This window comes from Uranotaenia lowii, chromosome 2, assembly GCF_029784155.1.
Source record: "Uranotaenia lowii strain MFRU-FL chromosome 2, ASM2978415v1, whole genome shotgun sequence".
Lineage (NCBI taxonomy): Eukaryota > Metazoa > Arthropoda > Insecta > Diptera > Culicidae > Uranotaenia > Uranotaenia lowii.
Genome location: NC_073692.1, coordinates 52,290,653 through 52,307,527, shown reverse-complemented (window position 1 = coordinate 52,307,527; position 16,875 = coordinate 52,290,653). Strand labels below are relative to the sequence as shown.

At 35.1% G+C, this 16,875-nt stretch overlaps 1 protein-coding gene across 6 annotated transcripts in view; it reads left to right on the top strand.

The window, feature by feature from the left end:
* The window catches only part of LOC129750093 (mitochondrial carrier protein Rim2-like), a 38,624-nt gene extending 22,259 nt beyond the window's left edge, over positions 1 to 16,365 (top strand). The window contains exons 2-6 of one of the 6 annotated variants that reach the window (XR_008738280.1): positions 10,437 to 10,665; positions 11,881 to 12,080; positions 12,147 to 12,423; positions 12,480 to 13,136; positions 13,737 to 13,859. Coding sequence is in view for 2 of the 6 variants with exons in the window: in XM_055745316.1 (XP_055601291.1) it covers positions 10,437 to 10,665; positions 11,881 to 12,080; positions 12,147 to 12,423; positions 13,737 to 13,957; positions 14,035 to 14,161 (1,054 nt within the window). In the remaining 4 variants the exon portion in view is untranslated. Of the gene's footprint in view, positions 1 to 10,436; positions 10,666 to 11,880; positions 12,081 to 12,146; positions 12,424 to 12,479; positions 13,322 to 13,390; positions 13,479 to 13,736; positions 13,958 to 14,034 lie in introns of those variants that run through there. The other 5 variants (XR_008738279.1, XR_008738282.1, XR_008738281.1 and 2 more) reach the window with 5 other exon arrangements.
* Positions 16,366 to 16,875: the final 510 nt, after the last annotated feature.

The window sequence follows — 16,875 nt, the reverse complement described above, 5'->3', positions numbered from 1 at the left end:
TGGTGCACCGGGGCACTACCGGTAGTGCACTTTTTGCTGTTTTCATGCTCGTTTTCACGAAGAGTAGCCCACTGGTAGTGCACCATAAAGTGGACGGTGGAACACTCTGAAAATATTCGGTGTTGCTTGCGCTCTCACCAATACTATCATGAATTTTGACAGCACGTGCTTCCCGATGTAAACAAATATCAGCTGGTTGGTTTATTTCTATACTGCAAAATTGCGTTCGAGCTTTTCTTTTTACTATCCCGAAGAACGGAAACTTGTTCCGGATTCAATACCAGTGCCGTTTCCAACAGAGGCGGAGAATTTCACCTGGATGGCACGTTCCAAAGCAAACAACGCTCCCAAGAAGAAATGTGCCCAGAAGGCTTGCTGCAATCGGTTCCAGGCGATGCCGAAAAAGAGCAGCAAATTCGAGTGCAAAAAGGCCAACCCAAAGGTTTGGTGGATTCGCCCACACCGAAAAGTTTTCTTGTTCGGGAGGGTCCTATAAGTTGGTCTCCACAGCAAGAAGCGTTCAGCTGCATCGAAGCTACTCTGCTACAAGCCAGCTTCGAGCTGTGCCTTAGGGCGACGATGCTCGGTTGCGCCAAGTCCCAGATTTCCACCCGTTGCCCTTCAAAAACGGTAGTTCGAGACTACACCCGCATTGGGAGCTTGAATTTCGTTCGTTTCGGTCTGTTAGCAAAACTTTCTCCCCCGACTTCCGCGATCCGAGTTCGCCATTTTGACTTCCAAGAATTTTTTTTGAAATCTGAAAACGGAAATAGGTACTCGAACGAAAATTGCGAGATTTGCGAGGAATAAACGTTCAAAATACCGGAACCTTCAAGCTGGGGTAACTGCAGTCTAGCAGCAGCAGCAAGAATAGACCGCCCAGAATCAGCCGGTATTGCAGTTATCATCAGAGCCAGAGGAGAATCTACCAAGCAAAATAAATCTGAAATCTTCACAATTCAACATAATATATAAATTCATGCTAAAATTTTCAGATTATTTAAAAGACAATGATCAACTAAAATAAATTTCATTTCAATTTTCGAAGTCAAACGAAAACAAATACCAGCTGTAATGGATTTTTGACAGCTTGATGTTTTCTGTTGACACTGCCGATTTCACGTACACCAACAAAGGTGGGTGCAAAACTCGATTCATGCTCGTTTTCAGCGTGGAAGGTGCAACACTTTCGGGTGGTGAAAACAAATACGGTATTAGTTTCAACAACTTTGGGGTATTAAGGAAAAAGGGCTAATGTAATGCTTGCAAATCATTCGTGTTTCCAAGCACGTGATTTCGATTAGAAAATTGAAGTTTTATCTCTCACAAAGATAAGATCATTTGAACGCACTTGAAAACAACAATTATTATTATTATTATTATTTATTTAAGACCTTTTAACCACCCGGGTCATTCGAATATAGAAAACAACAACAATGGACTCTAAAATTTGTTTTGAATGAAGAATATTGATTGAGATTTCATATTTGGTGCTTCTCAATTCGATAATTCAATAAGCTTAATCTACCATGCGAGACTCAATTGCGGCACATTTTCAACTTTAATCATTTTTATCTCCGGAAATCATGAACTAATATTTCGAAATTCCACATTTTCTGGTTTCTTCCTGCACTATTGTATTCTCTCAGCAATTGTCAGAGAGAATACAAATTTACTTTTTTTTTAATCTTAGGAAAAAAAATAGAAACAAACATCTATTTTAAAATCTTGGCGTTTTTCTGTTGTTGTCAGTAAAAATGCTCTATTTTGAATTTGGTTTTTTTTATTCGAGTTTTTTAGTAAAACTTTCCAAACGTTCCAAAGAAGTAAATTACGAACTGGTGCGGCCATTCGTACACTTTAGGGGGCGATCTGAACACGAACTGAACACGAAATAAATTAAAAAAAAAACTAAAATAATAATGAATTAAATAAATAAATAAATTTAAATAACAATGAAATAAATAAATAAATGAATTAAAATAATAATAAAATAAAAAATAAAAAAATAACCCTTTAATGTATAATCATAATCATAATGCACTAATCAAAATCCAAATATCTCGAAACGCGTGTATATTTTTGAGGTATGTATTGGCAAAAAATATTCTTAAGATTAAAAAAAATTAGCCCATGATATCTCTTTTACGATATTCCATCCCTATGTGTGAGATATCGGAAAAAGTATGTATGCGAAAAATAAATTCAAAAATCAAATTTTTTACTATTTTTTGAAAAACAAAAAAAAACTTTTTGGAAAAGCGACAAATTTAACAAATTTAACCTCAATCAATCACAAACATCTCCCTACACCCAATTAACAAGGTTTGAAAGAAATTTGCAAAATCGTATTCAAATGAATCAAGAATTTCAAGTATTATTTTTCAAATTTGATGGGCTTTATAATACTCAAAATAACGACTTCAAACCTGTAAGCTTAAAAAATAAAAAAAAAATTAAAAAAAATTAAAATAAAAAATAAAAAATAAAAAAATAAAAAAAAAGAAATAAAAAAATAAAAAAAAAAGAAATAAAAAAATAAAAAAAAAGAAATAAAAAATAAAAAAAAAGAAATAAAAAAATAAAAAAAAAGAATTTTTATAAAAATAAAAAAATATCAATTTAAAAAATAAAAAAATATCAATTTAAAAAATAAAAAAATATCAATTTAAAAAATAAAACAATAGAAAAGGGGAAAATATCAAAAAAGGGAAAAAATGGAAAAAAATGAATATCGGGAAAAAAATAAAAAAGGGGAAAAAATAGAAAAAGAAAATAATAAAAAAGGGAAAAAAAGAAAGGGTAAAAAAATAAATAAAGGGCAAAAAATAAAAAAGTGAAAAAAAAATTAAAATAAAAATTAAAAAAAACGGAAAAAACTAAAAAATGGAAGAAAAATAAAAAAGGAAATCAATGAAAAAAGGAAAAAAAAAATTAAAAAAGAAAAAAAAAATTAAAAAAGAAAAAAAAAATTAAAAAAGAAAAAAAAATAAAAAATGAAAAAAAAACAACCTGGAAAAAATAAAAAAAGGAAAAAAATAAAAAAGGGATAAAAATTAAAAGGGATCAATACTAAAAAGGGATGAAAAATGAAAAAAATGTAAAGTAATAAATAAAATTGAAAAAAATTAAAAAAAGAAAAAAAAAGAAAAGAAAAAAATAAAAGAAAGGAAAAAATTAAAAAAAGAAAAAAAAAAAGAAAAATAAAAAAAAAGAAAAAAAAAAGAAAAAAAAATAAAAAAGGAAAATAAATAAAAAAGAAAAAAAATAAAAAAAGGAGAAAAAATTTAAATACAAAAAACATAAAAAAGGGAAGAAAATAAAAGGAAAAAAATAAGAAAGGGGAAAAATAATAAACAAAGGTAAAAAAAAAAATTAAAAACGGAAAAAAAATTTAAAACGGGAAAAATAATAAGCGACAAAAATTTAAACAGTGAAAAAAATAAAAAAATTGGTAAAAACAGAAAAAAGGAAAAAGAATACAATGAGGGAAAAATGAAAAAAAATGAAAAAAAATGAAAAAAAATGAAAGAAATTTAAAACAAAATAAGAAAAAAAAGAAAAAAAAATAAAAAAAAAATAAATTTAAAAAAGTACAAAAAATAATACAAAAAAAAAAAAAAAAAAAAAAAAAATAAAAAAAAAATAAAAAAAAATAAAAAAAAAATAAAAAAAAAATAAAAAAAAAATAAAAAAAATAAAAAAAATAAAAAAAATAAAAAAAATAAAAAAAAATAAAAAAAAATAAAAAAAAATAAAAAAAAATAAAAAAAAATAAAAAAAAAAATAAAAAAAAATAAAAAAAAATAAAAAAAAAATAAAAAAAAAATAAAAAAAATAGAAAAAAAATAAAAAACAATAAAAAAAAAATAAAAAAAAAAAAAAAAAATAAAAAAAAATAAAAAAAAAATAAAAAAAAAAATAAAAAAAAATAAAAACAAAAATAAAAAAAATAAAAAAAATAAAAAAAATTAAAAAAAATTAAAAAAAGAATAAAAACAAATTTAAAAAAAAAATGAAAAATAAAAATAAAAAAATGAAGAAAAATAGAAAGAATAAAAAAATGAAGAAAAATTAAAAAAAAATAGTAAGAAAATAAAAAAATCAATGATTTAAAATAGTAAAAAATGAATTAATAATTGAAAAATAAAAAAAATAATAGAGAAAATTTGAGACAACTGCAAAATCTTTGAAAAGAATGAAAAATAAAAATTAAAATGATAAAAATAAAAAAAATATATTGAAAAAAATTGATAAAAATAAGAAAGTTTAAAAAAAGTAAAAAAAAAAAAAAATAATAATAAATAAATTTAAAAAAAAATTAAAAAAATTTAAAAAAAATTTAAAAAAATTAAAAAAAAAATAATAAAAAATATAAAAAAAGAAAAAAGATAAAAGAAAATAATTGAAAAAAAAATGAAACATAATAGAAAAAAATTTATATCAAGAAAAAATAAAAAAAAAAGATAAAAAATAGATTTCTTTTTAAATTTGAAAAAAAAAAATGAGAAATAAATGGAAAAAAATAAAATATCAAATATAAATTGTTAAATTGAAAAATAAAATTTATAAAAATCGATCAAAATATAAAAATAAAAATAAAGTTTTTATTTCAATTTTTTTTTATTCTTACATACTTTTGTTTTAAATATAAACTCAGGTCCTGGTGAAGGTACTCGAATATAAAAGATAGAAAGAGCTAAACCAAACATGATATAAAAGAACAGGATAAAACAAAACAAAATATGGTAACCAGACAAAACTAGATGTAAAAATACAAGGCTTCTGAAAAACTTTTTATAAGTGTCCATCCAGGTATTTTGGAAAATTTGTTAGAATTCTGGCAGTTTAAGTTTTATTCTATTTAATTTATCAAAATACCATAATTTGTTATTCCTTTCAATTACACTTAGTAGATCAGAACATGTTTGAGCATTCCTTCAAATTGCGAAAGTTGCTGGTCCCCAATACGTGTCATTTTTCTGAAATCAGGACTTTCAGAAGACCGAAATTGCTTATTCCTGAAATTTAACTCTACCGATAAATTGTCACGTACTCATTTCGGAAAGGCGTTTTATGGCGTCTCTACTCAGTTGTACTAGCAAGGTGATAACAACCAAATTCAGAGATAACAGTATCGGATACGATCTTTTAATTAGTGATTTTTCCCTGTCTTCAAGCCTTAACCTGCTTGCTGGAGGTGGTGGAATCAACCTTGTTTTTATTTTTTGCGCATTGTCTACGGGTCCATATGGTTCAAAGTATATATTGCAATAGGAATCAATCACTAGCTATCAAGGTTTTCAGAAATGTGCCCCGATTTATGCGGTAATCAGCAAAAAAATTTTCGTCGTTGGGTTACCGCGCGTTTTTTCGATGATTAGATAAATGAATTTTAAAATAAACCTTTGAACAAAAGTTGTCTCCCTGGTTGGTGGTATCGGAATAATTGTCTCATTATTCCCTTACTCAACTGACCAGCAGTGTTTTCATCCAAGTTGTTTGTTTTTAGGGTTTTTTTTACGTTGCGGTCAAAGTTTGTAGTAAACACGAAATCTGCGCTTTCTGGTAGCGACAGGCGCCCTCCAACTCGTAGGTGTTTGAACCGGGACAACGTACACCATTAGCAACAGCGATGGCCATTTTCCGTTGGCAGAGACGCATACTAGCCAAGTACACAGTAGTACATTCTAGGTGGAGGACACTGATCTTTCCATGCGGATCTTGATGATGACGATGATGAAACGATGCGGAATGCAATTGGATACACAAGGATGCAAAATTACAAAAAAATCGTCACCAACCCAAGAGAACATGAGCTGGCGAAGAAAAAGTGCCAAGAGATTATTAATAAATAGTAACCTAATTACGGGTTTGTTTTCGGTGACATTTTCTAGACCAGTCGTGCAGTGTGTGAATTCGTTTCACACCTTCTTCAAAACTATGAAAAGCAATATAATACAATTGTCGAAAATAGTAAGCAGTAACAATTGGACTGTACTGCGTATTCCTGAACTGGTTCGCTTGGTCGGTATCCGGACAAAATTCGTACCCAGCAGCAGGACTCAAACCGTGCTAATTTAATTCTTTAGCAGCCGTTAACTTTTGAAGCAAACAACGATAGTTAGCACGTAGGACAGAGATTATACGGGTGACTACCCCGGGACGTCACACTGGATAATGCAATCGCAATTACGCTTCATTTGCCTTCTCGCAAGATGATTACATTGTCTCGGACTGCATCGCGCAGAGTTTCCCGGTATTTACCGTCATAGGCTTGCTAACGAGTTTGATAAATCCCGTGAGTTGCCACAAGCCTCACGGATTACTACGCCTCTTTGTGACGACCATCAGGCAGGGATGACGACCCTTCTCTGGATCCGGAAGAGTCTTCCCGATTCGAAATACCGAAAGCGTCGTCGATGTCGGCTGCTTATCTGAACCCGGTTCATACCAGTTCAAATGGAATTTTCCGCTGACAATCTGGACGGTCAAAATTTGGCAAGATAACGTTAATTGCAAGAACCAACCAAGATATTTCGCGGATCATCTAAGCACGAAAAAGTTAAACCTATCAAGTTGGTGGAACGTGGTAATTTTGGCGTGACTATACATGGGCGCTGCCAAGTAAAACCAGAGTCGCGGCCCATTAAAATGTACTTAAGCCGGTCTGAACTGGAATTATCATTGTTGTTGCTGTTTTCTGACATGTGAGCGATGAAAAGCTATAAATATGGTTTATTATTTTGCATTAATAGCACATGCGATAGAACGGGAATGAATAATCTCTGGCTGAAGACTGTTATTAGCATTTTGGTAGTGTTTATGAACGAAACAAGACTGGAAGCCTATTTCGAGATCACATTAAATTTGACTACCCAAAATTAAACGAAGCATAGGAACTTTAAAGAAATTAATTTTATAAAGCATTTATAAAATTCGATATTTTTAAGGATAGGCCTTTCGGAAATCGCATTCGTGCCGTCTATGGAGGCACGTTTTGTCTTGAAGGATGGAACATTATCACTACTTACTGGTCGAAATCACCCGATTCCGAAAAAGTATCCCCGGAATACACGAATAATATGAAGAAAAAACAACTTGGTACGGTTTTAACTGAACTGCGATCAACCGAACCCTGACGCCTTCCAGATAGTGGGACCACAATGGCGGTACCAGCCTATCTTCGAATTGGAAATTTCTGCTTTGCATTATATTTTTAACAAGTCTAGCAAGACAATCACTGTGTTTTTCAAGCAAAAAAAAAAAAAAAACACGAATCACAACAACTGTTTCCGCGCTTGATTTTGCCCGAGGCCATGGAACCAATCGAAACTTGTGAGGATTTTGAATTGCCATTCGTTCGGGAGATCATTGACGTCACTCACTGTGGAGCAGCCGATTACCAAACTCAAGCGAGATTACAATATGGGTTTTTGAGAGGTTTCTGCTTCACCGACCTTCCGGGATGATGATGGACGGACATCGCTGGGGCAGGAAGCATAAGTTGTGCCATGTGATTGCGCTCGTTCTCAATTATTATTAAGTAACAGCAGCCTCCGGTGATCCTTGTGACTACTGACTGAGCTTTTGAAGGTTTCGGTTATCGGCTTGCTGCTGCTGATGTCTGGGTCTGGGGACCAAGGTTTGACTAAATAGCTAGAAGATTATGTTTTTGACTGGTTTTGAGAATGACTTTTATTTTTTTTTTGGAAAACAACAAAGATTCTATTGAGTTATATTACAACAAGTGAGTTCGAAGGTTTTCTTCAAAATATTTTGAAAATTAGAAGTACGGGTGTCTTCAAAGTCTTCCTTCTTTGTAAGGGTTATTTGAAGGTTTCTGGTCAAATTGTTCTTCATTTAAACTAACGACTGTTTTTATTATTTTCCATCTTGTAAAAGGTTGAATAACGGGATTTAACCTTTCAATTTGTATTTTATAGGAGTTTTTTTTTCTGTTACAAGGGTTATATACAGGGTTTTAAGCAGTTTGGTTTGTATTTCATTGAAACTAACTATTCTATTCAAAATATTCTTTCTTTATAACGGTTATTTAAAGATTTGTTTACACATTCGTTAGATGAAAATTTAGATTTCGAAAGCATTTTAGCCTTTGTGAGCTTTTTCAATACTTACTACCTTCATTATGTGCCGTAAAAAGTAAACGGGTAATCGTCCTTCGGTCGGTGAGAAACACGCGAGTACAAACCATTTGTTTTCCCGTAAATCTTCGAACCGATGAGGATTGTGTGATGAAAAATAGAACTTCGCGAGCTGGTAAGAAAAAGACGAGTCTCTGTTATGTTGTGTTTGGTCGATGAACACAAGTATAGACACTATAATTTCATATAGTCTGGCAAAGAGGATGACGGGAGCCAATCGAACTGTCATTTGCGCGGAGCCAATCGAGCATTCAACGATAATGTTCAAGCTCTTCATAACTCTCTCCAGTAGCAAAATAAAAAACAGTTTCTCAAATTCGTTAATAACATGCTATTTTTATCACTTCAACTAGAAATCCTTTTTGAAAAATATATTATGATTTAGATATAGGTGAAAAAATAGTGAAAATTATGCTAAATAACTTTAGTTTATGTTAACAAAATGCCAGAAAAGCTTTGTGAATCACAATACTTCAACCATGATTTTCCAATATTTAGAAAGTTTGCTCGATTGGCTCCCGCGAATGACAGTTCGATTGGCTCCCGTCATTCTCTTTGCCAGACTATATGAAATTATAGTGTCTATAAACACAAGTAACAACAACAGCCACAGAAACGTTAGCTAGAAGGAACCGTTTTTCTCGAGGAATCACAAATCGAAAGCAGCAACCATAATAACAATAATAATGCCGCCGACATGCCATGCCATCTCAGTCACGATTGTTTATTCGGGACCCGAAATTGTTTTATTGAGGAACGACAAGAGATAAAAAAAACTACCACTCTGAAGCGCCGCCGTTGTGCTAAAAAGATACGCATGATAATAAAAATTAAAACTGGTGCAGTCGCAGCCATTTTTTTGGTCCTTAGTTGAGCAAGAACATGTGATAGAAGCGTGATTCGCACACGATACTGACCGATGATCACAGCTGCCAAGCCAAGCCGGGATCGTGTCTTGCGAATTTATTTTTGTAACTGCCAATTGATGATAATAAACGAGTCGAAAGGGGGAGTGCCCTGCTTTTTTTTTTTCCTGGTGATCGCTAAAAGTTGAATAATTTCTGTTGATTTGAATCCATGTCTGAATTTGGAAGAATTGGCTAAATTTGTTTCTTAGACATGTTAAGTAAAAAATTATCTATTTGTTTCTCTATTGACCACCAGTCAGCGATGAATGATCTGGTGAGCACTGGTTCGGAAAGTCAGCGGTTGTTGTTTACAGCCTCCGACGCCATCGATTTACAAATATAAACTTATTTTTAACCGATTCCTAGTGAGAGATAATGTCGCCATTTCCATGTCTAATATGAGTATGTACGTAAAGACTAGAAGAGAAAAGTCTGTGGCGTAATACCTGCAGCAGTGATCAATCAGGATCTTTTCCGTAGTTACAAAAGTCACCTTGCGCGCCGAGTTAGGCCCATCGGGGTGCTGGCCTATTTTAAGCCACACCACCCAAATATAAATCATTCAAGAATGTCATTCTCTAAAGCTGCTGAAGCAGCCACCCTTCTTAGTATAACGCTAATCCAGCTAACCAGTGCAACTTTAATTGCACTTTGTTGTGATAAGCGCAACTAAACCGGTTTACAGGAGGATTAAACCGGTAGCGATTCACGTACACATCAGTTTGCTGCAAACTAGAACGCTTGCAACAAACAACACCCAGCGATGATTTAGCGCCTTTTCGTCCGAATTGATTAAACTATTTTGAATCTGGTTCAGTTCTGGAGGCGCAATAATTGGAAGGTTAAAAACTGGTGATCCCCTGAGCTTCGATGATAACCTTGAGGGCGAAATTTCTAGCGAATTCACGTTTTAGTGGCGATGAACTATTTTTACTTGTGGCACTTAAGACGGTGTGAAGCGCAATAGTGCATTCGACAACAGATTAATTACCAGGAAACTAATTGTCGAACGTCGGAAGATGAGCACATTTTTGTTGGCATTGAAACTCATATTATTTTTTATAACAAAACATGTCATTTTGGTAAAAATAAATCTTGGCACAGTTGACTAGTGGCAATGACCTCTCACTTTCGTATGAACGTCGCCAGTTTTGTATAGGTTAGTCTAGTTTCAATGCCAAAGATAACATAATACGTGATCCTATAATATGCCAGTTTTAATTTTAAGTTAAGACGAATTAGTTACTGCTGATAACTTCCTTGTGTCTCGTGACTAGATTTAAAAAAATCTAAATCGTTTCTTTAAAGTAAGTAATAGTTACACAACAATATCTAATCATTCTATGTTTCTCTCTTTTTCCAGTCTCGCAGGAACTGCCGGTGCCGTGGTAACATGCCCGCTGGAAGTGGTCAAAACCCGTCTGCAAAGCTCGTCCGCCTCGTTCATCCACAGCATACCGGCGACGCGTGACGTAGCCAGCGCCATCACCAACAATGGAACGCCGAAGCTGACCGGAAACGAGCTGCACCATCACCACAACGCCCAGCACCGGGTCTGCGCCAGTACCATCCTTAGCCGCCGGCGACCATCCGTGAGTTGGTTTATTTAAAAAAAAAATCTCAGAAAGCACCAACTGTCATGTCGCTTAAGCATGCATTACCCAAATCATTAGTTCCTTCGACCACCTTATACATATGTAGGAACAATTGCTAGGATTAAACTCTGACAGAGCTATTATTGTGAAACATCCTTCCCCAAACCAGATTCGATCCGGTTTGCTTCTGTGAATCTTTGTTTATGAGCAGATTTGCGGTTGCATTCTCGCCTTGCAAGTAACGATCCGGTTAAGTAGAGCAACCTACGAGCGGATGAAATTGATTTCCTCCTCCCGCTCAGCGTGGCACCAACGAGAATAATTAGCTTCGATTTTTCACAATCACACCCGTCATGATCGCGAAAACTTGTTATTCTCGATCGGCGGGACATCGTGGTGCCTACCACTGATAAGCGAATCCAAACGCCTGTTTTGATTAGTTTTGAGTGGAGGCTTAGCTTAGGACGGATTGATTGAAATACAAAACAGTGGAAAAGCACAATTCTTCATGTCAAACTCTGGCTTCCACGCGTTTCCACTATCATCTTCAACAAGGGAACATATTGCGGTTTTATACCACAGTGATGGTAACACGAATGTTGGTTTAGTGATAACCTTTGAATTACTCTGGTCGGGGTTGCGGTGTCCGATCGGGTACTGTCTATTCGAAACTGGTTTTGCGATGGTTTTAACCGGATTAAGAAGATGCTCTCCACAAGCTAGACTAGACTTTGGCAATGCAACGCCGCTAACAGCTCTGTCTAACAATAAGTTCTACAATAGCCAATTGATAGCCGCCTCGCGGTTGGGTAATCGGGGTGCGCTAGTTCGAGTTCGAAGGGTTTCTTAGATTAGGATTTGTTGCCGAGCTGAACCGGTTTCGCATTTTTTGAGATGATGCAATATCATTTGCTCATTTGATTTTTTTGTCGAATTTTTTGAACATCTAAGAAGTGCAGGAACGAACACGCGATGATTTGACTGTTTTCAACAACCATAAGATCCATTCAGCAATAAATTTGACATAGATGATTCCCAAATGAATGGTATACATAGCTACCTAATTTAAATTTTAAACCTTATAAGTCAAACTATTTTCATTCCTTCGGAAGCTATGATAAAACCCCATAATGCATGAACATCCCCCATGATAGTGCCCCATTGGCTTCATTTACTGCAAATGCTTACCTTGGTCCTCGTATTCGTACACAGGTTTTCGCTATCCCACAGTGCGGCCTCTCGACCTCGGTCCAGTCCATCTCGATCTGGCAATGTTTGAAGCACATCGTCCAAACCGAAGGTAGCCGGGCCCTGTTCAAGGGTCTGGGCCCCAACATCGTCGGCGTCGCGCCGTCTCGTGCCATCTACTTCTGTGCATACTCTAAGGCCAAGAACGCGCTCAATACTGTCGGGTACGTTCAGTTGTCAGACCTTGAAATTTGTATTTTTGTCTAATACCATTTTTCTTTTCGTTACAGTTTCATTCAGGCGAATTCGCCTATAGTGCACATAATGAGTGCTTCCTGTGCCGGTTTCGTCTCGGCGTCGCTCACAAATCCAATTTGGTTTGTCAAAACGCGTCTACAGCTGGACTATAACTCAAATGGAGCAAAGATGACGGTATCCGAATGCATTCGAAGGATCTACGAAACACAAGGCCTGCGCGGCTTTTACAAGGGCATTACAGCAAGCTATTTTGGAATTTCGGAAACGGTGATCCACTTCGTGATCTACGAGGCGCTCAAAAAGAAACTGGTATGTATCCTCTGGGCATGCTGGCATTGTTTAACCGACATCTTTTCTTCCCATAGTTTTATGTGTTCGCTTCTTTGCTAATCCTAACATATGCATTGAACGTGTGTGTGCTCGTCTGTGTGTTGTCCACTGATATCACACCGGCTGAACCATCACCACCTTTTAAAAAAAGACCATCTTTCATGAAGAGCGCCCCAAAAGCGTTCGAGATGATAACATGAATTTCCGGAAAAGCAAATTCTGAACGAGCCATATGAGCCGTGGAACTGTTTTTCAATTGCTTAATGAAATTGGTGAGCTGAGCGCCCGAGCCCCAGGGCGCCCGCTAGCGATCCCTAACTGAGATGCGGTGCGATTGGCCATATCTTAGTGAAGGAATCAGTCGTAAGAGCCGACGGTAATATGCTCAACCCTAAATTCTCGTATACACAGTCATAGTTTTGTAGGTTCTCATGTGCATGTTGCCCCCGGTATCTCGTGGGAGATCGAAGGAGCTGAAGAGAGAGGGACCCGAATCTGGAAAAAGCCGTCCATTGTGTGCGTTCGACCATCGTCTTGTGGGTCTGTCCTGTTTGCGAGTCCATTTCGAATCGTCATTCGCTGTCATGTGTCGTGTGTCTGGTCTGGCGGGATAAACAATACGCACACCCCTTGGGAACTGAGAAAAGAAATAAGCATGTTGCTCGCGCGCTTGGGCCAGGTAACTCCTCTAGGTGAGACAAGGTAACCTGGATGAGATGTACTTGCTAGCTCAGGGGTTGTTGTTTTTTCTTCTTCTTTTGATATACAAGTAACTAAGCTAATCGATGTTAAGTTCAACTAAATTCATTGTACGATGCAACGAAGAAAAAAGATCAACTCCTTAACATTGTTACAGTACTATCTTAAGCTAACCCCATTCGCAACGGCACATGCCCCATCTGTATCGCCTAAATTTCTCGTATGTGTATTTTTTCATATTTTTTAGTCTCAGACAATCGCAATTTCACACGAAACTGTCATCGTTCGCCCCTCGCCCTTCATCATCTGTTTGTAGGGAGAGTAATCCGAAAAAAACGGAAGCTACAGTATGAGTTTTATACGTATCTTATTTATTTTAAAACCAATCATCTATCATTTGTGTTCGTTTTCTCGAAACATCAAAGAAAAACAATGAATGCCAAGCGGAAAAATGCTTCGATCGTTCTTCCTCTTGGCATTGGCAGCGTGCATCTTGCATGGCACAGTCCGCAAAAGGAGTGCGCGTGCTAGGATCAGTCGAACCATACTAATCGTGTACCGTGTGGTTCTCTCAACCCCCTTAACACAAATAGAATGAACTTCGCCAAGCACACAGCCCCAGTGACGACAAGACTTCCCGAGATTTCATGGAATTCATGGCGGCTGGAGCCACTTCGAAGACCATCGCATCGATCGTGGCTTACCCACATGAAGTGGCCCGCACGAGGCTGCGCGAGGAAGGCAACAAGTATCGCAGTTTCTGGCAGACCATCTTCACCGTTTGGAAGGAGGAAGGCAGGGCTGGATTGTATCGGTGAGTTTAGCTCTTTCAAGAACAAACTCATTAACATTTTCAAATCCGTCACGTAACGCATCGTTTCTTCTTTTTAGCGGTCTCGGAACGCAGCTGGTCCGGCAGATACCGAACACTGCTATCATGATGGCCACCTATGAAGCAGTGGTGTATGTGCTCACCCATCATATTGAGAATCCGGAAAATCTGGTTGTCGGCAACTGAGACCAGGAGCAGTATGGCGGAGCCGGAAGCGGACGCTGTTTTCCGGCGCTGACCGCGATGCTTATCCGCGACCGAACCAACGGTAGCGACAGCAAGTGTGATGATATCAGGGAGCCGATTCAGGAAGGACTGGAATCTGCTTTCAATGTACATTGTATATGTGATTTTTTCATAGATCTCTAAGGGATCTAGCTTACTAAAGAGAGAAAGAACCAGAGAACGAGCTGTGCGATTGTGGAGTACTTTTTTGTTTTAATTTTAGTGTTGTTTATATGAAAATTGTTACAAATATTTATACACAACCGAGGTTTACACTATACTGAAAACGAACAAATCGTTATAGGAAAGCTAGCACGATTATCATAAAGCGAACCATTTGGCATTAAAGGATAATATTCAGTGCGATTATAATTTTTCCTATGTAAAAAATTACAAACCTAGAATGACTGTAAGAGACTGATCGGGTTTTATTTTGTTTTAAAGCTGTTTTGTTTCAGTCCCTTTCTCGGTTGGATTTTATTTCGGTTCTACGGAAGAATATTGTTTTTTCTTCATACTTTTTTTAATTTACAAAAAAAATCAACAATTGTTTCGGGTGAGATATAAGAAAGGTTGATAAAATTATATTAATTTTTTCATTGAAATTAGAAACCCTTTGAACTGATTTGTAAGGTTTCCTAGTACAAATGTAATCGTAGATACAAAAGTGGTAGGGTTAGCAACCAAAGCCGAACGAAATCTTAATACAGCACAACTAAATATCTTCCATTGTAAAAGGGAAGCTAAAGAATGCAGAGCTAACTGTCGTGGAATTGATTTTACTTGGATGAGTAAGGCTTCGGATAAGCAATTTTTCTCACTTTTTTTTGGTCAGGATTCTTTATTTCAGTTCACCCACAAAAAAAAACTTTAAAAAATGTTTTGAATTCATATTATGTATTTTGATCCACGGAACATTAATTTGGTTCCTTCTTGTGTAAATAGTATATTATATTTTATTTTCTGGTTTAAATTGATGAATACCGGTGCTGCTTCAGATAAAAAATTGGATAACTAAATATAGAAATGAATGGCCTTTCTAGGGCTCTATTTAGTCAAAGTCAAGTCGTGCAAAAATCACCAATCTATTCAAAAGAGTTCACAAAAAGTACTAGCATTTATCTAGAGCTTCTTATGAGAAAACCATTAGCCTATGTGTCATGATCATATCACACCTTCAGAAAAGTAAATTGGAAATAACTATTTGAAAAAAAAATAGAACCATCATCTTACTCGACAAGTTTTTGCCGACTAGAAGACTTTTAGATGCTGTGATTTATATTATAGTAATATTTAGAAACGTAGTAGTGGTATACTTTTTTCGGCTGTACTCAAATAGGCGTACAGTGTCACTATATTTTGAAATTGGATTGCAACAAGTTTAGAACTGTTGCCAGATGTAGTCCATTGCAATCAACATCTCAAAACAACAGATGAAGCTTTTGTTTCCGCTTTCCACTTGACCGCTCAATTACACAAATAATCTTAAAAAAAAACAAGCACATATAAGCGCAAACAATTTTAAAAGTATACAGACAAAGTACAACGAATAAAAAATGTGCAAAAAAAAAAAAAACTCAAAAGAGAACTAATTGAAATGTGCCAAGTTTTATTTTTCACATTTCCAGTACGTTGTTGTTACAGCTTAGGATCTTAAAAATCAGCAATGTGGAATGCTAACAAAACGACAATGTTAACGATCCGAACAGAAGGAACACTTGAAACAAATGTTAAACAAAAAAACATGTGGTTCTAATGCCTGAGCACGAGAAGTGTGTCGTCTGTTCTGTATTGGCATATTTTGAAGTTAGGTGTTTCAAAAATAGGCGAATTGAGTGATTAACAAAAGGTGGATTCTGGATTAAATCGAAAAGAGAAAGACGATGCGAAACAGATCTGGTAACATTCACATTTTAACAAAATAGTTGTATCCAATGTAAAAAGAAACTTATCGTACTATGATTCAGCAAAGTATAACAGAACAGAATATTACCCAAATTTAATGATATACATAGAGATATATACACAACGCTTGCACGAAAATCTAAAGCAAAAATGAACACTTGTTTCATTTGATAACATTTATAATGATATTAATGGGAAAATGTATTAAACATTGTTTATTTTTGAAAACCATATTGAATAAAACCGTAATAACGTAATAATTTGGTGTTTTATTAAAAAAAAAAGAAACATAATTAACTTTCAAATACCTGTAAGAATTCTACTCCACGCGACCTCTTCAATGAGCTGACAAATTGACTTCCGGTAAAATGAGAAAATGTTTAATATTTGGTAGAATTTTCAAACATAAGATTTCGCGCGAAGAATGAATTTGGTTATGGTAGATTTGCTTCAATTTAATGACTGCATTTTCTTAACTTTTTCAAATCATATCTAAAGAGCGCCATACATTATGACACAGTCGCACACATACGATATTTTACAAATCGAATCCAGAAAAAAACATATGTCTTGATCCTGACAGCAAATAATGAGCAAATTTAAAAGTTAAACAAATCGCAGTATTGGTCTGTTCGACTGACATCGTTTATTCAATTAAATCATCCATAGACACGTGCGACGAATTCAAACCCACAAATAGAATTTGAAATTTTATATAACCGAAGAAACAGATGGATAGGCGCTCGTCAGTCAGATTCTAAAACTTGAAT